We start from the raw sequence: 21,733 nt of genomic DNA on the forward strand, positions 1-21,733 counted from the left end.
AAAGTCATTTGATGATTTTCTAGAAAAATAATTCGACACATTGAATAAGAAGATACTGCAAGAACAATCGGAATCAGCTCAATATATTTAAATCTATCGAAGAAAAATTCGAGCATAAAGCTGATTTTTTTTGGCTTACGATTCAAGCTGCACTTAAATGTGTTTGTACAAATTGGGTTAGGCTAGGTCTTCACTATTAAGGGTCATTATAGTCAAAAGAAGGCCTGGAGGGCCGGAGACAGTTAAACTGAACCTCAAGACGAAAAAAATTAGCTGGCGTTGAGCTGACAAACACTCATATCGTCTTACCTAATTTGAATAATAAAACTACATACTATTAGATGATAGTCCAAGAGGTCAGTTTCAGCGGTGAGATATTCCAATTCTTCAAGCTCATGATCGTTTAGAAGAGGTTGAATATTTTTATATTGAAACAATTGCTTCATCCGTTTTCTTTCAATTTTTCAATCTAAGCAACGACTGAAACGTCCCATGTAAACCTTGTTATTCCCACTAGAGACTATTATGTGAAACCACCAAGAACAATTGAGATCAGATTCATCAGATTCTAGAGAAAGTCAAAGAACTATTATTTATCGAAAGATATGTCTACTTGTGTATGCTTTTATTTTATTAATTGTAAAAATTCAATTATCATTATATCAATAGTATCAATGAAATTTTAGTATTCAGATTGGATAAAATAAGAAATGTTATTATTTATATTCAAAGAAAAATTCTCAAATTTTATTTTAAAAAGATTAGAGTTTTGGTAAACCAGCGACAACATCATCTTCGATGCCACATTCGTTATTTCCTCGTCGAATCTTGAAGTAACCTAAAAGGAAAATTCGTTAGTTTGGTTTATAATAATAATAATGATCTCTTTTTTTCTATCTGAACGAACCTTTGTCACCCCAATAATCATTCCATGAATTGGCTACCAACCAATAATCTGTACCATTTTCGGTACCCCAACCGATGATCTTGATTGCATGGCCACCAAGGGAATCATAAGTAGTTCGTTGGTAAACACCCGATTTATAATTAGGAAAATCAGCATAAACAGTGAAATCAGCTGAAACTGGACCATTGGTCATTATCTCCTTCATGATTTGCTTCTGATCGTATCCGACTGCATAAGGTTCTTGTCCGTAATACTTATCTTGTTCCCAAGTTTTCCCATACCCGGCAACACACTCCTTCTTACACTCGGGAGCGGGAAGATAAGTATCAGGACAAGTAGGTAAAGGTCCTTTAATATGATGCTCACAAGGTGGTAAAGTGTAAGGTGAACATCCACCACCCTGATATAATCCTCCAGATACAATACCCTCTTCTTGGTAAATACCATAGACACTCTCAGGCCAACCTCCTTGACAACCATCACCATAACAAGTGACCATTTGTTGGGTTGATAAAAGGACATCAATTGACCCATGGATACAAAGACGATCGCTCATGGCTTCGATAGCTGAGAAAACCCAACATGATCCACAGTTACCTTGATCTCGAATGGTAGTTAATGAAGTACAATTGGGCCATTTTGTTCGTGAATCGAAACTTTCTGGTAAATCATTCGTATTACGATGGTGAATATATCTCAATGGTCTTTTAGATGCTTTGTTGGATCTCGAGGGGACACCGAGAAGACGCTTGACCGCATTTAATGAAACTCCATCGAAATTTTGACCAGCCTAAATCGGAACAACAATAACATTAAACAATAGAAATCATTCAAATCTATGATATTAACAATTTACCTTCCATGTAGTTCCAAGAGAGTTAATCTGATTGATCATCTCGTCGGATAATGGATGAAGACCATTGTCAACATATCGACGAGAGCCATAAACAAAACAGATCAAAGTGAAAAAAATTATTATCGTTTTCATGTTGACTCAATTCAGTCAGAAACTTAACTTGTCAAATAGTTAGTAATTGTTGGCGTTTTATACTGGTTTCAACTCAATTCAATGAATCTTGTGACTTTAATTATGTCACCAAAAAGACTATCTATTATTAAATTATATCAATACCATTCGACGATTCGACTTCGATATCAACTGTTTATCTTTACAATGACATCTACTAATTGTTATTAATTTCATAATCACAAGTTGATTTGATCAAGTTTAGGGCTTCATTTAAAAGATTAAAACAAATTATCAACCATTAGGATTAATTGATTAAAGATAACAGTTGATGTCATTATGATAATTATTTTCTATTGATTGATTCAAGTCAGCACTGGATTATTATTAATACTTGATAGCTTATAATACTTTCGATGTATAATATAATCCAATAGAAAGATAAATTTTAAATGGTGATTTTCTGATAATCATAATCCAATTTATCAATAATTAACTAGCAGGTAGCAAGTTAATCTAAGTTGTGTTGATCAACTTGAAGGTGTTTTTATTGGTTATGGTTATTTGTTTTGGAAAACAGTTAGTTAACTGACTGTCAATATTTTCACAGATTATTATGTATTAATTACTGTAAAATCTTTGTTACAATTATAATGATTGTTTCAAAACAAACTTGTATCGATCTCTTCATTATAATGATCAGTTTACCTTGAACTCAGAAAAAATTATGAGAAAACAATTGGATTCATTTGCAATGGATTTTATTGATTTCAACTCATTTCATTGAGTATAAAGAGATACATTTTCGTTTAATTAGACAATTGCTTGGAATTGATTGTTGGCGAAATGTTTTTTGCAAGATTTTTCCAAAGTTTGTAAGAAAATTTTGAGAGTAGATTCGTTGAATTTGTTTTCCTCGACGAGATTGACAAAAGTGTACATATATTTGAGGACATCAGAGTTGACACCAATGTTAAGGCAACTTGAATGGAATTGTTTGACTACCTTATCGTAAGTTTTGTGGTCAACTAAAGGTTTTCGTGTATTGTAAACTCGGTCAACATTTGGACAGAAACCAGCTGAGCAAAGGCTTTGAATTACCTTTGAAAGGGATTTTTTAAGGTATTTTCGGGCAGCGATAACTTTAGATAATTGTTTCTTATGAATAGCGACTTGACTAGCATCATTAGAACTGATGATCTTTGAACGAAGTGAATGAAGAGGAATATCTCGACTGTTAACTTGACCTGAAGCTGGAACGGGTTCATTTGCAATGTTGTTTGTTGATGCAGATTCACCTTGGAATTCACCAACATCTAAACTGCTCAAAGATTTTTGTCCATATTCTTGTGGGTGAGAAGATGGAGTATTTTTGACGACATTCTTGAATTGTTGTTCGAGAGTTTCAGTCTTGAGATCTTGTTTGTCAGAATCTTGTAACCATGCGACTGAATATTCATCCCCAAGGCAAGTACCACTAAGAGGACCCTCAACATCACAATAGACACCATAACTTGACTCTTCGGGATTTGAGGCAGTTGTTACGAAGATGTTGAGATTATCAGCAAGTATTTTATCGAAGATCGAACCAGCTTCACAAGCTTCAACGTAGAAAGTAAGTTTACCGTAGAGTTGATTTTTATTCATGTAAACCAAGGCATCATTAAGATCTTGCGATGACAAGTATTCTGAGGGCATACCAAGAATACCAGCACCACCATGATCAGAGAAATAGATGAAGACGTGATCATTTGGTCCAGTGGTCAGAACTTTTTTACCTTTGGCAGCCAATTCCTTGTCTCCCTTAAGAGCTCCCAAAAAGTTAGCGACATTAACATCTTTTCCAGTGTAGTCTTTTGCAACACCTTCGTAAACATCAGGTCCATTTGGAATATTATAAATCTTTCCTGGGAATGGATTCTCTCTATTATTTGCAATATCATCGTACATGAAGACGATAATGTTTTCAGCGGGGACACCATGGTTTCTCAAGACATGATAAGCGTGGCAAATGTCGGCTTGATGACGATAGTTGTAGAACTCATTGGAACCAGCAATCAGAACTGCTTGAATGTTGTAAGTTCCATTGACGGCGTTCAATTGGTCAACCAAAGGACTGGAAGATCCTAAGGTGAAAAGTATGGCAAACAAGGTGAAAAAGGATAACATGATTTCTCGTGTAAACTAATAATACGAATGATCCTCTTGTGTTTGCTATTGTCTCTTTTATATATGTTTCAAATAATCTAAGTTACATAATCCACTAGGATTAGGCAAGAGATTAACTTTGTTTTTATCGATAATTCCCAATAAAAACAATACCATTATTATGACAACATAATTTTATCAAAGTAATGGGAACGTGTTATATTGTAAATCATATGTTTTTCATTATCGATAATTACTCAGCGATTAACCAGTAAGGATAAAACAATCATTATAATTCACTGATTCATGATAGTTAATTATCTCAATCACCACGTCAATACATGCATGGTAGGTGTTATGAGAATTCACCAGGAAACCTATCGAGATAATGCTTTGTTTGAGGTCAGGTCATTCTCGAACTAGAATTCGACACATACTATTAGTTCAGTGTATTTCTAATTAGCCATTGATCTGAAAATTTTGGGCACTTTTTGTATGTTTATATTATTATTATCCTCAACTCGATTAGTAAGAAAAACTTTATCAACTTTAAGATATTAATAAGTTTGAATATGTAAGTGCATTGATCTTGTTGTGTTATTAATGGTTGGGTTGATATCGTTGATTGTCATCTAATTGCTGTTTACAGTTGATGTTAATAACTTTCATCTAATTGTAAACTGTTAATTAACTTAGACAGTTCGTTCAGTGATTAAAGCCAAAATTAATTGGCAACTGTTGAGATCGATGTCAACATATTCATTTGAATCAATATTTCCAAGAAATTAAGAATCAAAATCAGTTTGATTGTGGCAATGATATTTATTTCACTAATCACCAATAAAACATTATCAAACTTTCATGTTAATTTGTTACAATTAACAACGTGATCAGTTGATTAACTGTTCTGATTAGCGAAATAGTTTATCAATGATTGTTTTCAATCTAATTTGTTTTTAACTAAAAGTGAATCAATTGTTTTGGATCAATTGATTAATTGTTCTGTTATTATTATTAATATTTAACAATTAATTGCAAAAGGAAGCAAACTCTTGGACAATCAGAGTTAATTGTTTCTTGTCTCATTGTCTAATTGTTTACATTATTGTTTCCTTATTCAATGAAAGTTAATCATAATTGAAGGTTGATAATAAACAACAATTAACTGTTATTCCCACTGATTTAAAATGATTACCATATATATTGTTAATTGAAAAGTTGATTGTTGTTTATAATTTGATAATTTTTGGCAGCACAATTAAGGTAAATAACATTGGATTATCATCAATATGATTTATAAATGACATTCATCATGGTTAAATTGTTGCCAAGAAAATTAAGTTGAAAAAACTTAATTATCATAATAAATTGTAGTCAAGTTCATTGTCATCAATGATATTTTTTCATTCACTTTTAATTGTTACTTTCCTGGTTTAAAAAAAACGTTAATTGTTGAGCTAATCAACATCGTTAACTTAATTGAATCAACTGTTGAAACTAGTAAACAATTATTATCAAGTGTCCAATACTCTTGAAGATTAACAATCAAACTGATTCTGTAACAATTAATTGATTGTTAATTGTAAATATAATTTAATTGTCTCAAGAGTTTATTGTACATTTTGAATTGCTTTTTTCCCCTTAACAATTAATTAATTGATAGCTTGTGTGGATTAATAAAGTAATTAATACGCTGACGTTAATTGTTGTTGTATTGTATGATAAATATAAGTGTTAAAATTGATAACAATTTATCAATCGTATTAATAATAATTAAATTTAATCAGTGATGAGAAATTCTAATTGTTACCGAGGTTGATGATCGTTTTGTGATGTTTTAATTTAAGTTAATTGAAAAACTTTTCCTACAATTAAAAAAAAACTTCAACGTACTTGAAAATATTGAGTAAGAATCTTACAATTAACAAATTTCTAGAAAGAAACATTATCGAGGCTAATTGCTGATTAACTTTTCTTTTAATTGTCCAAGGTTAATCAGTTATATTCGTAACTGTAATCATTTGATTACTATTTTAGAAACTATTAAAACATATCATGTTATTTATAGTAAATTAATTTACAAGTAAATTTAAAATTAGAAATTTATATTTAGCAATTAAACTAAATTAACAAATCATTATGATTATTATTAATACAATTTGGTTAACAACAAGAGGCTTACACAGTTGCATTGATGTTTAATTATCAATATTAATCTGCTCAGCTGATTAGATGGATTAACTGATTAGCTTAATTGTTATTTACTTTTCCATTTCGATTAATATTTGAATTCGATAAAGCTGATGATTAGTTAATTATACAACTATTTATCCTTATGCTTTTAAGGATGTTTGCTAATTGTTTGTTAAATTTAAATTGTTTATTTTAACCAATTTCACTTTTACGTAAACTTTTAATCAACTAAATCATCATTCAAAATTCATATACACATACACACACTTGATAACCTTGATTGTTGAAAGTTAAACAAGTAATCAACAAACAGAAACATTAAATTGTTACTAATCTTTTAGTCTCTTTTTCCCCTTTTAATTAATCAACCAACTAACTGGCTAATCAACTCAATTTGTGAAGGTTATTTAGTTTAATTTAGTTGATTACTTGACAACTAATATGATGGATTAACTTGATTGTATTAATCTATTGAGTATGAAAGAAACAAATTAAATAAGATTTTTTTTTATCAATAATCTGATTCTAATAATGAAGACAAATGAATTAAAAAAAAAGTTGATAAGTTGATTTGATTCAAGGTTTTTAACTTAACAATTAACTGTCAGTGATTAATTTTGATTTGAATGGTTTTGGCAATAATCTAATCAAAAATTTAATTGAAGTGTTTAGAGAGTTAATCAAACATTTAGTGACTTCAAAATAACATTCAATTAATCAATGGAGCGAGATAGTAATCAAAGTTAATTGTTAACTATTTTTGATTCAGTTGAAAATTTAATTACTTTTCAAATTACAATAAAAAACCAAATCACGTAACTAGCAGCGCCATCTTGTAGACACATAGGTAGCTAGAGTTGCCTTTTACCGGTAAATTTGATTTCTGATTAAATTGTTTTCAATGAGACAAAATTGAATTAAATGTTGAAGATATAATCAATTTAATGCAGAAATTATCTGAGTGAATTCATATTTCCGTTTCCGTGATTAAAAACAGAATGAGAAAATTTTACATTTCCGTTAATTGGGTTGAAATTAATATCGGAAAACTTTTTTCGTTGGTTATGATTTACATTTCCGTTTGAATGTGAAAGCTAATTTTCAGGTAAATAATTAATTCAATAATGTTTTACATCATTGTAAATTGAGATTAAATTGTTCAATAAATAGTTAATAATAACATGGAGTCATTTGATTCAATTGGAAATAAAAGTTTCTTAACTTTATTTCGTGATGAAGGTTATCCAACAAGTTACTCAAATAGATTAACTTTTCCAAACATCGACTATTTTTTAACTAAGATTTTGATTGTATATTTTTGTCTTTGGTTAATTTTTCTAATCATTTCACCAGGTTATCCAGGAAGAGAGGTAATTAGTTGATCATTTACACCACCAACGATTAAATAAATATGTACTTTTCCTATTCTAGAGATGGTTTTTCATATGCCGAATTACCGTTTTTCTTACCGTTCCATTAATAATTATCGGTGAGTAACTTTTACCTGATTTTCAAAAGGAATTACTATCAATTCTTGTTATATTATCTATCATGTCTGTAGTATGTTATCATTCACCTTATTGGGAATCTGATTCAATCAATACCCTGGTTAGGTTGAGGTTTTCATCACCAATGAAAATCGTTGCCGAACGTTGCCGTTGTTGGTCTACATATTGGCCTTTTCGGATTCAATATAACCATGAAAGACTTGGATGTATCCAAATCAACAGATAAAATCCCTCCGGACATGATTAATTTTGATTATAATGAACAATTTCAATGGAATTGGGTTTCATCATCAGCTGATAAACCAAAACTTTCAGAAGGTAAATAAGTGGAACTATTAAATGGTTTTGATTTGGATTGACAATATTTTCTTATTCTAATCTTAGAGACTGGTCATCTCAAGTATCAATATCGATTATCAGCTTCCAATGGACTTCCGATTCCATTTCTTTGGGTACTTGATTATTTCACAATAGATGGAGAAGAGTTTAGGTTTACACACTTCTATCAACAGGCTTCATGGTATTGTCACACTTTCTTATGGTCAGTTGGTCAATCAAATTGATTTGAGAAAGAGATTGTTGTGAAAAGTTTTTTAATCAATCCATCAATAATAAATAGGTTTTCTCTTGGCTGTTGGTTATTATCAAGTTGCCTTTTCTGTATCGTTATTGAATATGGTTCCTTAATGATGATGCTTACTGGATTATCTCTAATTACAACCAATATGATTTGGGCTTTACATAATAATCCAGTTCCATTGGAGATTCCATTTCAATCACCAAGTGGTGGTAGAGTGCAGTTCTTACACCCTGACTATTCATGGGCTTATTGGATAAATCTAACCAACGGTAATTATTATTATTAATATTTGAAAATCATTAAATCTCATTACACTGCTAAACTAAAAAAGTATATATTATTTTTAATATATGAAAAAATTGAATTTCGATAATCATTTGATGTTTATCGATAAATAATATTGCAATTATCTGTATATAATGGACTTTTTTTCCACCAACAATTAGGATTATTTTGCTTGCTATTGGGGAGTTTTGTTTACATTATTGACATTAAATATCCTGATCTAACGGCTCAATTTTTCGGCATCGATATAATTCAAAACTATCAAGATTACTTTCGAGGTAGGGAAAGTTGATCTGAAATCGAATAATATTATTCAATTGTATGATGATTTTCATATTTTCAATTCCAGAAATAGATGAAGATAAAAAAAGACTACAAAGTGATGGGTCAAGCGTATCGACGGACAGCACATTGAAAATGAAGGTATGTCTTTATTTTAAAATTGTAATATAATTAAAAGTGATCAAGGATAATTCGATTAATTGTTTTTCTTTAATTGCAACTAGAATGGTGATTCGAATTATGTTGCCTTACGGAAAAAGGTCACCTCTGATAGACTTTCTCGGCTAAATCGATTGACTCTTCGTGATGGAGGAAATAAGAGTATCGATCGACCCGTTGCAGTTGGTAATCAATCGAAAAGTATCCAAGAGATCACCGAGCCTCATTATGTTGTACCCAAAACGATTACTGTACCTATTCAACCTCGAGTAGTCGGTGTGATACCTGGTGGATCTCGAGGGGTAGAAAAATTTTCATTATCAACTCAATAGTTGATATCAATACTGTTTCAAGTCTAAATAAATTTTATTTGGAGAGTTATTATCGGCAAGAATATTTAATTTGGGAAAACACCGAAATCCTTTATACAAAAATCTCAAATCAATTCTATGTCGCCAATGTTCAAATGAGGTTTTAGTCTATCGTATGTACTGAATTAGATGGAAAAGAGATAACAGTTTTGAGATAACAGCCAACATGCGATAAAATTGAAAATCTAATTACCAGAAATTCCACCTGAACAAATAATGTGTTGGTGAGAAAGATATATTTAAAATACAATATAAATAAAACTTTCAACTTACCCACAAATTTTTCCACATTTTCTGAAAAAATTATCGTATTATTTTGCTAAATGGGTGTACAGGGTTTTCGAGAGTATTTTCTAATGAAAAAGGTTGGCTTAGGACCTTTGATGTTAACGGCATTGTTCCGATCATTATTGGAGAATTACAAATAAATTTTATAAACGAGAAACTTAAACATTTAATTATCGTAATTATTTACATAATATCTCAGAATGTTGCAGGTAAAAATGAAAAACTATCTCACCTTGGATTATGATAAGATGCAAGAACTGAATTATGATTCAGTTCTCCTCACAACTTAATTGTATCCTAGAAATGTCGGCTTTAATTGGCATTACTTTATTAGTTGACTATGGAAAATTGTAATTAAATTTTTTGGTTATTCAGCTGAAATTTGATATAAATTAAATTTAACTCTAACTAGTTTATACTTTAACTGTAGAAAGAAAGGTTAAACTTAATTCAATCACGTAAAAGTAGGTAAATTTCCCCTTAAACTTTAGAGTACTGGTGTACTGAAACAACATTTATCCGTCAGAAAACTCGCGACATTCTAATGTGAAGATGAATAAGCAAAAAATAAACTTTGTATCTTGTTGTGAATTTTACAGAGAGAATTAAGTTTACATTTGTTTGATCAGACACCACTTAAAATCATATATAAACGCAAGTTTAGAGGTACAACTCATCAGACAAGTTCATCTTATTCCTTCAACAAGTTTGTAAAAAAGCAAAAATGAATAATCTTTTTATTTTTTTCACCTTAACCGTCGTTGCACTCACTGCAATAGACCAAGCTAATGCGATGAAATTGCCATCACCAATGAACATGGAATTAAAAATTGAAAACCCTATGAAATCAATTTTCTCTCTCAAACCAAAAACTACATCACCATCAGAGTCAACATCCAAAGGTAAATCTTTTGCTGAAACTGAAACAAACACTGATACAGACCATGGAACCACTAGTGAGGATTCAAGTGACGAAGCCGATGGAGGTTATGAGGACGATGAAGACACAGACTCATCAGACTCGAAAGCATCTGTTGCTGATTCACCAGCTTCTGGTTCTTCGTCATCATCAAATTCAGGATCTTCTGGCTCAGGATCATCAACTGGTTCAACTAACAACTCTGGTTCATCATCATCATCAGGAACTGGCTCAGAATCATCATCTGCTGCTGGTGCTTCATCAGGTTCTGCTGCTGCTTCAGGTGCCTCATCTGGCTCAGGTTCATCATCTGGCTCAGGATCATCAACTGGTTCAACTAACAACTCTGGTTCATCATCATCATCAGGAACTGGCTCAGGATCATCATCTGCTGCTGCTGCTTCAGGTGCCTCATCTGGCTCAGGTTCATCATCTGGCTCAGGATCATCAACTGGTTCAACTAACAACTCTGGTTCATCATCATCATCAGGAACTGGCTCAGGATCATCATCTGCTGCTGGTGCTTCATCAGGTTCTGCTGCTGCTTCAGGTGCCTCATCTGGCTCAGGTTCATCATCTGGCTCAGGATCATCAACTGGTTCAACTAACAACTCTGGTTCATCATCATCATCAGGAACTGGCTCAGGATCATCATCTGCTGCTGGTGCTTCATCAGGTTCTGCTGCTGCTTCAGGTGCCTCATCTGGCTCAGGTTCATCATCTGGCTCAGGATCATCAACTGGTTCAACTAACAACTCTGGTTCATCATCATCATCAGGAACTGGCTCAGGATCATCATCTGCTGCTGGTGCTTCATCAGGTTCTGCTGCTGCTTCAGGTGCCTCATCTGGCTCAGGTTCATCATCTGGCTCAGGATCATCAACTGGTTCAACTAACAACTCTGGTTCATCATCATCATCAGGAACTGGCTCAGGATCATCATCTGCTGCTGGTGCTTCATCAGGTTCTGCTGCTTCTTCAGGTGCCTCATCTGGCTCAGGTTCATCATCTGGCTCAGGATCATCAACTGGTTCAACTAACAACTCTGGTTCATCATCATCATCAGGAACTGGCTCAGGATCATCATCTGCTGGTGCTTCATCAGGTTCTGCTGCTGCTTCAGGTGCCTCATCTGGCTCAGGTTCATCATCTGGCCAGGATCATCAACTGGTTCAACTAACAACTCTGGTTCATCATCATCATCAAGAACTGGTTCAGGATCATCATCTGCTGCTGGTGCTTCATCAGGTTCTGCTGCTGCTTCAGGTGCCTCATCTGGCTCAGGTTCATCATCTGGCTCAGGATCATCAACTGGTTCAACTAACAACTCTGGTTCATCATCATCATCAGGAACTGGCTCAGGATCATCATCTGCTGCTGGTGCTTCATCAGGTTCTGCTGCTGCTTCAGGTGCCTCATCTGGCTCAGGTTCATCATCTGGCTCAGGATCATCAACTGGTTCAACTAACAACTCTGGTTCATCATCATCATCAGGAACTGGCTCAGGATCATCATCTGCTGCTGGTGCTTCATCAGGTTCTGCTGCTGCTTCAGGTTCATCATCTGGCTCAGGTTCATCATCTGGCTCAGGATCATCAACTGGTTCAACTAACAACTCTGGTTCATCATCATCATCAGGAACTGGCTCAGGATCATCATCTGCTGCTGCTGCTTCAGGTGCCTCATCTGGCTCAGGTTCATCATCTGGCTCAGGATCATCAACTGGTTCAACTAACAACTCTGGTTCATCATCATCACCAGGAACTGGCTCAGGATCATCATCTGCTGCTGGTGCTTCATCAGGTTCTGCTGCTGCTTCAGGTGCCTCATCTGGCTCAGGTTCATCATCTGGCTCAGGATCATCAACTGGTTCAACTAACAACTCTGGTTCATCATCATCAGGAACTGGCTCAGGATCATCATCTGCTGCTGGTGCTTCATCAGGTTCTGCTGCTGCTTCAGGTGCCTCATCTGGCTCAGGTTCATCATCTGGCTCAGGATCATCAACTGGCTCAACTAACAACTCTGGTTCATCATCATCATCAGGAACTGGCTCAGGATCATCATCTGCTGCTGGTGCTTCATCAGGTTCTGCTGCTGCTTCAGGTGCCTCATCTGGCTCAGGTTCATCATCTGGCTCAGGATCATCAACTGGTTCAACTAACAACTCTGGTTCATCATCATCAGGAACTGGCTCAGGATCATCATCTGCTGCTGGTGCTTCATCAGGTTCTGCTGCTGCTTCAGGTGCCTCATCTGGCTCAGGTTCATCATCTGGCTCAGGATCATCAACTGGTTCAACTAACAACTCTGGTTCATCATCATCATCAGGAACTGGCTCAGGATCATCATCTGCTGCTGGTGCTTCATCAGGTTCTGCTGCTCAGGTGCCTCATCTGGCCCAGGTTCATCATCTGGCCAGGTTCATCAACTGGAACTAACAACTCTGGTTCATCATCATCAGGAACTGGCTCAGATCATCATCTGCTGCTGCTGCTCAGGTGCCTCATCTGGCTCAGGTTCATCATCTGGCCCAGGATCATCAACTGGCTCAACTAACAACTCTGGTTCATCATCATCATCAGGAACTGGCTCAGGATCATCATCTGCTGCTGGTGCTTCATCAGGTTCTTCTGCTGCTTCGGTGCCCATCTGGCTCAGGTTCATCATCTGGCTCAGGATCATCAACTGGTTCAACTAACAACTCTGGTCATCATCATCAGGAACTGGCTCAGGATCATCATCTGCTGCTGCTTCATCAGGTCTCTGCTGCTTCAGGTGCCTCATCATGGCTCAGGTTCATCATCTGGCTCAGGATCATCAACTGGTTCAACTAACAACTCTGGTTCATCATCATCATCAGGAACTGGCTCAGGATCATCATCTGCTGGTGCTTCATCAGGTTCTGCTGCTGCTTCAGGTGCCTCATCTGGCTCAGGTTCATCATCTGGCCCAGGATCATCAACTGGTTCAACTAACAACTCTGGTTCATCATCATCACCAGGAACTGGCTCAGGATCATCATCTGCTGGTGCTTCATCAGTTCTTCTGCTGCTTCAGGTGCCTCATCTGGCTCAGGATCATCAACTGGTTCAACTAACAACTCTGTTCATCATCATCATCAGGTACTGGCTCAGGATCATCATCTGCTGCTGGTGCTTCATCAGGTTCTGCTGCCCAGGTGCCTCATCTGCCTCAGGTTCATCATCTGCCCAGGATCATCAACTGGTTCAACTAACAACCTGGTTCATCATCACCAGGAACTGGCTCAGGATCATCATCTGCTGCTCATCAGGTTCTACTGCTGCCTCAGGTGCCTCATCTGGCCCAGGATCATCAACTGTTCAACTAACAACTGGTTCATCATCATCATCAGGAACTGGCTCAGGATCATCATCCTGCTGGTGCTTCATCAGGTTCTGCTGCTGCTTCAGGTGCCTCATCTGGCCCAGGTTCATCATCTGGCTCAGGATCATCAACTGGTTCAACTAACAACTCTGGTTCATCATCATCAGGAACTGGCTCAGGATCATCATCTGCTGGTGCTTCATCAGGTTCTGCTGCTGCTTCAGGTGCCTCATCTGGCTCAGGTTCATCATCTGGCTCAGGATCAAACTGGTTCAACTAACAACTCTGGTTCATCATCATCAGGAACTGGCTCAGGATCATCATCTGCTGCTGGTGCTTCATCAGGTTCTGCTGCTGCTTCAGGTGCCTCATCTGGCTCAGGTTCATCATCTGGCCAGGTTCATCAACTGGTTCAACTAACAACTCTGGTTCATCATCATCATCAGAACTGGCTCAGGATCATCTGCTGCTGGTGCTTCATCAGGTTCTGCTGCTGCTTCAGGTGCCTCATCTGGCTCAGGTTCATCATCTGGCTCAGGATCATCAACTGGTTCAACTAACAACTCTGGTTCATCATCATCATCAGGAACTGGCTCAGGATCATCATCTGCTGCTGCTGCTTCAGGTGCCTCATCTGGCTCAGGTTCATCATCTGGCTCAGGATCATCAACTGGCTCAACTAACAACTCTGGTTCATCATCATCATCAGGAACTGGCTCAGGATCATCTGCTGCTGGTGCTTCATCAGGCTCTGCTGCTGCTTCAGGTGCCTCATCTGGCTCAGGTTCATCATCTGGCCCAGGATCATCAACTGGCTCAACTAACAACTCTGGTTCATCATCATCAGGAACTGGCTCAGGATCATCATCTGCTGCTGGTGCTTCATCAGTTCTGCTGCTGCTTCAGGTGCCTCATCTGGCTCAGGTTCATCATCTGGCTCAGGATCATCAACTGGTTCAACTAACAACTCTGGTTCATCATCATCATCAGGAACTGGCTCAGGATCATCATCTGCTGCTGGTGCTTCATCAGGTTCTGCTGCTGCTTCAGGTGCCTCATCTGGCCCAGGTTCATCATCTGGCCTCAGGATCATCAACTGGTTCAACTAACAACCTGGTTCATCATCATCATCAGAACTGGCTCAGGATCATCATCTGCTGCTGCTGCTTCAGGTGCCTCATCTGGCTCAGGTTCATCATCTGGCTCAGGATCATCAACTGGCTCAACTAACAACTCTGGTTCATCATCATCATCAGGAACTGGCTCAGGATCATCATCTGCTGCTGGTGCTTCATCAGGTTCTGCTGCTGCTTCAGGTGCCTCATCTGGCTCAGGTTCATCATCTGGCTCAGGATCATCAACTGGCTCAACTAACAACTCTGGTTCATCATCATCATCAGGAACTGGCTCAGGATCATCATCTGCTGGTGCTTCATCAGGTTCTGCTGCTGCTTCAGGTGCCTCATCTGGCTCAGGTTCATCATCATCTGCCCAGGATCATCAACTGGTTCAACTAACAACTCTGGTTCATCATCATCATCAGGAACTGGCTCAGGATCATCATCTGCTGGTGCTTCATCAGGTTCTGCTGCTGCTTCAGGTGCCTCATCTGGCTCAGGTTCATCATCTGGCTCAGGATCATCAACTGGTTCAACTAACAACTCTGGTTCATCATCATCATCAGGAACTGGCTCAGGATCATCATCTGCTGCTGGTGCTTCATCAGGTTCTGCTGCTGCTTCAGGTGCCTCATCTGGCTCAGGTTCATCATCTGGCTCAGGATCATCAACTGGTTCAACTAACAACTCTGGTTCATCATCATCACCAGGAACTGGCTCAGGATCATCATCTGCTGCTGGTGCTTCATCAGGTTCTACTGCTGCTTCAGGTGCCTCATCTGGCTCAGGATCATCAACTGGTTCAACTAACAACTCTGGTTCATCATCATCATCAGGTACTGGCTCAGGATCATCATCTGCTGCTGGTGCTTCATCAGGTTCTGCTGCTGCTTCAGGTGCCTCATCTGGCTCAGGTTCATCATCTGGCTCAGGATCATCAACTGGTTCAACTAACAACTCTGGTTCATCATCATCATCAGGAACTGGCTCAGGATCATCATCTGCTGCTGGTGCTTCATCAGGTTCTGCTGCTGCTTCAGGTGCCTCATCTGGCTCAGGTTCATCATCTGGCTCAGGATCATCAACTGGTTCAACTAACAACTCTGGTTCATCATCTTCTGTTTTCTATAATGAAGCTGGTCAAAAATGTGTTTGTTTTGCATAAGATGATGATATATGAACATGATTTGATATAGAGAATAATAATAAATTAACCTAATTATCTGTATATTTGATGTCTGGTTTTATCGCGCGGCTTATAGAAAAGTTTCGAAGCTGTAGCATAGCGTTTTTTAGATATTCATGATATTCAGGGTTTATATAGACACGCATAAGATCTGTAGATCTATTCAGTCAAAATTGGTTACTTATGATATAAAAAATCAAAAATGAAATAGGAATTTTGATTTGCTTATAATATAGTCACATCTCTTATACTTTATTTCGACCAGTGGAAATTGTTTGTGAGTTAAACACTAACTTGTACCCTAGAAGACTCCCTGATAAGTATTTAAGCCAATCTCAACAAAGAAACTTTACACTTGTTGAGACAGAGGACAAGATTACATTTAACCCTCAAGGGAAACAACCATTTTTAACCTTTTTCTCATTTCTTAACATTTACATTACATTTTCGTAACAATATTAATAATTATTTGAAAGTTTTTTGAATTTTCGTATCGAAAGAGTAAAATCTATCCTTCGCATACTCAACAAGGTCTGCAAAATGAAACACTTGAGCATAATTTCATATCTTTCAAAATAGCTTGTGCTATGTTGAATTGTTTTGGTAGTCATCTTGAAAGCAATCAGTGTTGATTTGGATTTCCTTTCGAGATTAAGCAGAGATTCACTACAGATAATCCAATGATTCTTTATCAATCTTAAGCCAAAAGGAAGTAACATCCGGAAAATCGTTGAGGGATATTCAAACTCTAACGGTTTCAAACATCGCAATATTAAAGTGAATTACCGAGTTTTCTCTGTCTCTCATTTTAATCTGCGACAGTAGAAAAAATTATTATAGGTTTCGTAAAAAACGCGAGTTACTAAAGATTAACTCGTATTTGCTTTCTACTGATATCGACAGAAGAGACGAGAGTGACCTTTTCAAACTATGTGACAGAAATAACGAAAAAAATACAGTTATGGTAAAGCAAACGCTATTTATACAAAAGGTCTTTATATGTGCAGAAAAAATGGGTAAAAATAATCTTTTGCTTTCAAGAAAAATTGTCTATAGACGATTTATCAATCTATAGATTTATACATGTAACTGTATGTCTCTTCATTCTAAGGCTTCCATTCAGGTGGACCAACTCTCTGATTTTTCTACATTGTTCTCAAAGTCAAACTTAATAAACATACAACTTTATATTGTAATCAAGTCGATTGTTCTCTAAATAAAGATCAGTTAGATAAACCAGTTGACAAAATGGAATTCGCCCAGATTCGAACTTGGTCAGCGAATTACTATACTCTTCATCAAGCAAAAACCTTTTTCTGGAGAAAACGGGTTATATCTTGGTGGATCGAATCCATGCCCGGCAATATCAATCAGATTGTCTGTGGAGATAAAGATGATAATTTTTACATAAGAAAAATCTCAAGATTGCAGGAAGAGAGGTAATTAGTTGATCATTTACACCACCAACGATTAAATAAATATGTACTTTTCCTATTCTAGAGATGGTTTTTCATATGCCGAATTACCGTTTTTCTTACCGTTCCATTAATAATTATCGGTGAGTAACTTTTACCTGATTTTCAAAAGGAATTACTATCAATTCTTGTTATATTATCTATCATGTCTGTAGTATGTTATCATTCACCTTATTGGGAATCTGATTCAATCAATACCCTGGTTAGGTTGAGGTTTTCATCACCAATGAAAATCGTTGCCGAAGTTGGTCTACATATTGGCCTTTTCGGATTCAATATAACCATGAAAGACTTGGATGTATCCAAATCAACAGATAAAATCCCTCCGGACATGATTAATTTTGATTATAATGAACAATTTCAATGGAATTGGGTTTCATCATCAGCTGATAAACCAAAACTTTCAGAAGGTAAATAAGTGGAACTATTAAATGGTTTTGATTTGGATTGACAATATTTTCTTATTCTAATCTTAGAGACTGGTCATCTCAAGTATCAATATCGATTATCAGCTTCCAATGGACTTCCGATTCCATTTCTTTGGGTACTTGATTATTTCACAATAGATGGAGAAGAGTTTAGGTTTACACACTTCTATCAACAGGCTTCATGGTATTGTCACACTTTCTTATGGTCAGTTGGTCAATCAAATTGATTTGAGAAAGAGATTGTGAAAAGTTTTTAATCAATCCATCAATAATAAATAGGTTTTCTCTTGGCTGTTGGTTATTATCAAGTTGCCTTTTCTGTATCGTTATTGAATATGGTTCCTTAATGATGATGCTTACTGGATTATCTCTAATTACAACCAATATGATTTGGGCTTTACATAATAATCCAGTTCCATTGGAGATTCCATTTCAATCACCAAGTGGTGGTAGAGTGCAGTTCTTACACACTGACTATTCATGGGCTTATTGGATAAATCTAACCAACGGTAATTATTATTATTAATATTTGAAAATCATTAAATCTCATTACACTGCTAAACTAAAAAAGTATATATTATTTTTAATATATGAAAAAATTGAATTTCGATAATTATTTGATGTTTATCGATAAATAATATTGCAATTATCTGTATATAATGGACTTTTTTTCCACCAACAATTAGGATTATTTTGCTTGCTATTGGGGAGTTTTGTTTACATTATTGACATTAAATATCCTGATCTAACGGCTCAATTTTTCGGCATCGATATAATTCAAAACTATCAAGATTACTTTCGAGGTAGGGAAAGTTGATCTGAAATCGAATAATATTATTCAATTGTATGATGATTTTCATATTTTCAATTCCAGAAATAGATGAAGATAAAAAAAGACTACAAAGTGATGGGTCAAGCGTATCGACGGACAGCACATTGAAAATGAAGGTATGTCTTTATTTTAAAATTGTAATATAATTAAAAGTGATCAAGGATAATTCGATTAATTGTTTTTCTTTAATTGCAACTAGAATGGTGATTCGAATTATGTTGCCTTACGGAAAAAGGTCACCTCTGATAGACTTTCTCGGCTAAATCGATTGACTCTTCGTGATGGAGGAAATAAGAGTATCGATCGACCCGTTGCAGTTGGTAATCAATCGAAAAGTATCCAAGAGATCACCGAGCCTCATTATGTTGTACCCAAAACGATTACTGTACCTATTCAACCTCGAGTAGTCGGTGTGATACCTGGTGGATCTCGAGGGGTAGAAAAATTTTCATTATCAACTCAATAGTTGATATCAATACTTGTTTCAAGTCTAAATAAATTTTATTTGGAGAGTTATTATCGGCAAGAATATTTAATTTGGGAAACACTGAAACCTTTATACAAAATCTCAAATCAATTCTATGTCGCCAATGTTCAAATGAGGTTTTAGTCTATCGTGTACTGAATTAGATGGAAAAGAGATAACAGTTTGAGATAACAGCCAACATGCGATAAAATTGAAAATCTAATTACCAGAAATTCCACCTGAACAAATAATGTTGGTGAGAAAGATATATTTAAAATACAACAATATAAAACTTTCAACTTACCCACAAATTTTCCACATTTTCTGAAAAAATTATCGTATTATTTTGCTAAATGGGTGTACAGGGTTTTCGAGAGTATTTTCTAATGAAAAAGGTTGGCTTAGGACCTTTGATGTTAACGGCATTGTTCCGATCATTATTGGAGAATTACAAATAAATTTTATAAACGAGAAACTTAAACATTTAATTATCGTAATTATTTACATAATATCTCAGAATGTTGCAGGTAAAAATGAAAAACTATCTCACCTTGGATTATGATAAGATGCAAGAACTGAATTATGATTCAGTTCTCCTCACAACTTAATTGTATCCTAGAAATGTCGGCTTTAATTGGCATTACTTTATTAGTTGACTATGGAAAATTGTAATTAAATTTTTTGGTTATTCAGCTGAAATTTGATATAAATTAAATTTAACTCTAACTAGTTTATACTTTAACTGTAGAAAGAAAGGTTAAACTTAATTCAATCACGTAAAAGTAGGTAAATTTCAACTTTAGAGTACTGGTGTACTGAAACAACATTATCCGTCAGAAAACTCGCGACATTCTAATGTGAAGATGAATAAGCAAAAATAAACTTTGTATCTTGTTGTGAATTTTACAGAGAGAATTAAGTTTACATTTGTTTGATCAGACACCACTTAAAATCATATATAAACGCAAGTTTAGAGGTACAACTCATCAGACAAGTTCATCTTATTCCTTCAACAAGTTTGTAAAAAAGCAAAAATGAATAATCTTTTTATTTTTTTCACCTTAACCGTCGTTGCACTCACTGCAATAGACCAAGCTAATGCGATGAAATTGCCATCACCAATGAACATGGAATTAAAAATTGAAAACCCTATGAAATCAATTTTCTCTCTCAAACCAAAAACTACATCACCATCAGAGTCAACATCCAAAGGTAAATCTTTTGCTGAAACTGAAACAAACACTGATACAGACCATGGAACCACTAGTGAGGATTCAAGTGACGAAGCCGATGGAGGTTATGAGGACGATGAAGACACAGACTCATCAGACTCGAAAGCATCTGTTGCTGATTCACCAGCTTCTGGTTCTTCGTCATCATCAAATTCAGGATCTTCTGGCTCAGGATCATCAACTGGTTCAACTAACAACTCTGGTTCATCATCATCATCAGGAATCAGCTCTGGATCATCATCTGCTTCTAGGTGCCACTCATCTGCTCAGGTTCATCATCTGGCCCAGGATCATCAACTGGTTCAACTAACAACTCTGGTTCATCATCATCATCAGGAACTGGCTCAGGATCATCATCTGCTGCTGGTGCTTCATCAGGTTCTGCTGCTGCTTCAGGTGCCTCATCTGGCTCAGGTTCATCATCTGGCTCAGGTTCATCAACTGGTTCAACTAACAACTCTGGTTCATCATCATCAGGAACTGGCTCAGGATCATCATCTGCTGGTGCTTCATCAGGTTCTGCTGCTGCTTCGTGCCTCATCTGGCTCAGGTTCATCATCAGCTCTAGGTTCATCATCTGGCTCAGGATCATCAACTGGTTCAACTAACAACTCTGGTTCATCATCATCATCAGGAACTGGCTCAGGATCATCATCTGCTGGGTGTCATCAGGTTCTGCTGCTGCTTCAGGTGCCTCATCTGGCTCAGGTTCATCATCTGGCTCAGGATCATCAACTGGTTCAACTAACAACCTGGTTCATCATCATCAGGAACTGGCTCAGGATCATCATCTGCTGCTGGTGCTTCATCAGGTTCTGCTGCTGCTGTGCCTCATCTGGCTCCAGGTTCATCATCTGGCCCAGGATCATCAACTGTCCAACTAACAACCTGGTTCATCATCATCATCAGGAACTGGCTCAGGATCATCATCCGCTGGTGCTTCATCAGGCTCTGCTGCCCAGGTGCCCATCTGGCTCAGGTTCATCATCTGTCCAGGATCATCAACTGGTTCAACTAACAACTCTGGTTCATCATCATCAG

At 36.3% G+C, this 21,733-nt stretch overlaps 4 protein-coding genes across 4 annotated transcripts; 2 read left to right on the top strand and 2 right to left on the bottom strand.

Annotated features, from left to right (window-relative positions):
- Nucleotides 1–608: 608 nt before the first annotated feature.
- On the bottom strand, nucleotides 609–1,944 carry LOC128395878 (cathepsin B-like). The gene is made up of 3 exons (XM_053356353.1): nucleotides 1,764–1,944; nucleotides 908–1,697; nucleotides 609–838 (listed from the first exon to the last, which is right to left on the bottom strand). Exons 1-3 carry the CDS (start codon nucleotides 1,893–1,895, stop codon nucleotides 762–764), a joined length of 999 nt encoding a protein of 332 aa, XP_053212328.1. The 5' UTR covers nucleotides 1,896–1,944; the 3' UTR covers nucleotides 609–761.
- Nucleotides 1,945–2,618: 674 nt separating this feature from the next.
- LOC128395877 (legumain-like) lies at nucleotides 2,619–4,086 on the bottom strand. The gene has a single exon (XM_053356352.1). The coding sequence runs from the start codon at nucleotides 4,041–4,043 to the stop codon at nucleotides 2,688–2,690; it is 1,356 nt and encodes a 451-aa protein (XP_053212327.1). The 5' UTR covers nucleotides 4,044–4,086; the 3' UTR covers nucleotides 2,619–2,687.
- Nucleotides 4,087–7,350: 3,264 nt separating this feature from the next.
- LOC128395880 (dual oxidase maturation factor 1-like) lies at nucleotides 7,351–10,227 on the top strand. The gene is made up of 8 exons (XM_053356355.1): nucleotides 7,351–7,585; nucleotides 7,647–7,704; nucleotides 7,777–8,041; nucleotides 8,108–8,264; nucleotides 8,343–8,572; nucleotides 8,750–8,866; nucleotides 8,938–9,011; nucleotides 9,095–10,227. Exons 3-8 carry the CDS (start codon nucleotides 7,915–7,917, stop codon nucleotides 9,359–9,361), a joined length of 972 nt encoding a protein of 323 aa, XP_053212330.1. The 5' UTR covers nucleotides 7,351–7,585; nucleotides 7,647–7,704; nucleotides 7,777–7,914; the 3' UTR covers nucleotides 9,362–10,227.
- Nucleotides 10,228–17,409: 7,182 nt separating this feature from the next.
- Nucleotides 17,410–19,510, top strand: LOC128395879 (dual oxidase maturation factor 1-like). Its single transcript, XM_053356354.1, has 8 exons — nucleotides 17,410–17,698; nucleotides 17,760–17,817; nucleotides 17,890–18,144; nucleotides 18,211–18,367; nucleotides 18,442–18,671; nucleotides 18,849–18,965; nucleotides 19,037–19,110; nucleotides 19,194–19,510. The coding sequence occupies exons 3-8, from the start codon at nucleotides 17,961–17,963 to the stop codon at nucleotides 19,458–19,460; spliced, it is 1,029 nt and encodes a 342-aa protein (XP_053212329.1). The 5' UTR covers nucleotides 17,410–17,698; nucleotides 17,760–17,817; nucleotides 17,890–17,960; the 3' UTR covers nucleotides 19,461–19,510.
- The last annotated feature ends 2,223 nt before the right edge of the window (nucleotides 19,511–21,733 follow it).

This window comes from Panonychus citri, unplaced genomic scaffold, assembly GCF_014898815.1.
Source record: "Panonychus citri isolate SS breed McGregor unplaced genomic scaffold, ASM1489881v1 Contig00142, whole genome shotgun sequence".
NCBI classification, from domain to species: Eukaryota; Metazoa; Arthropoda; class Arachnida; order Trombidiformes; family Tetranychidae; genus Panonychus; species Panonychus citri.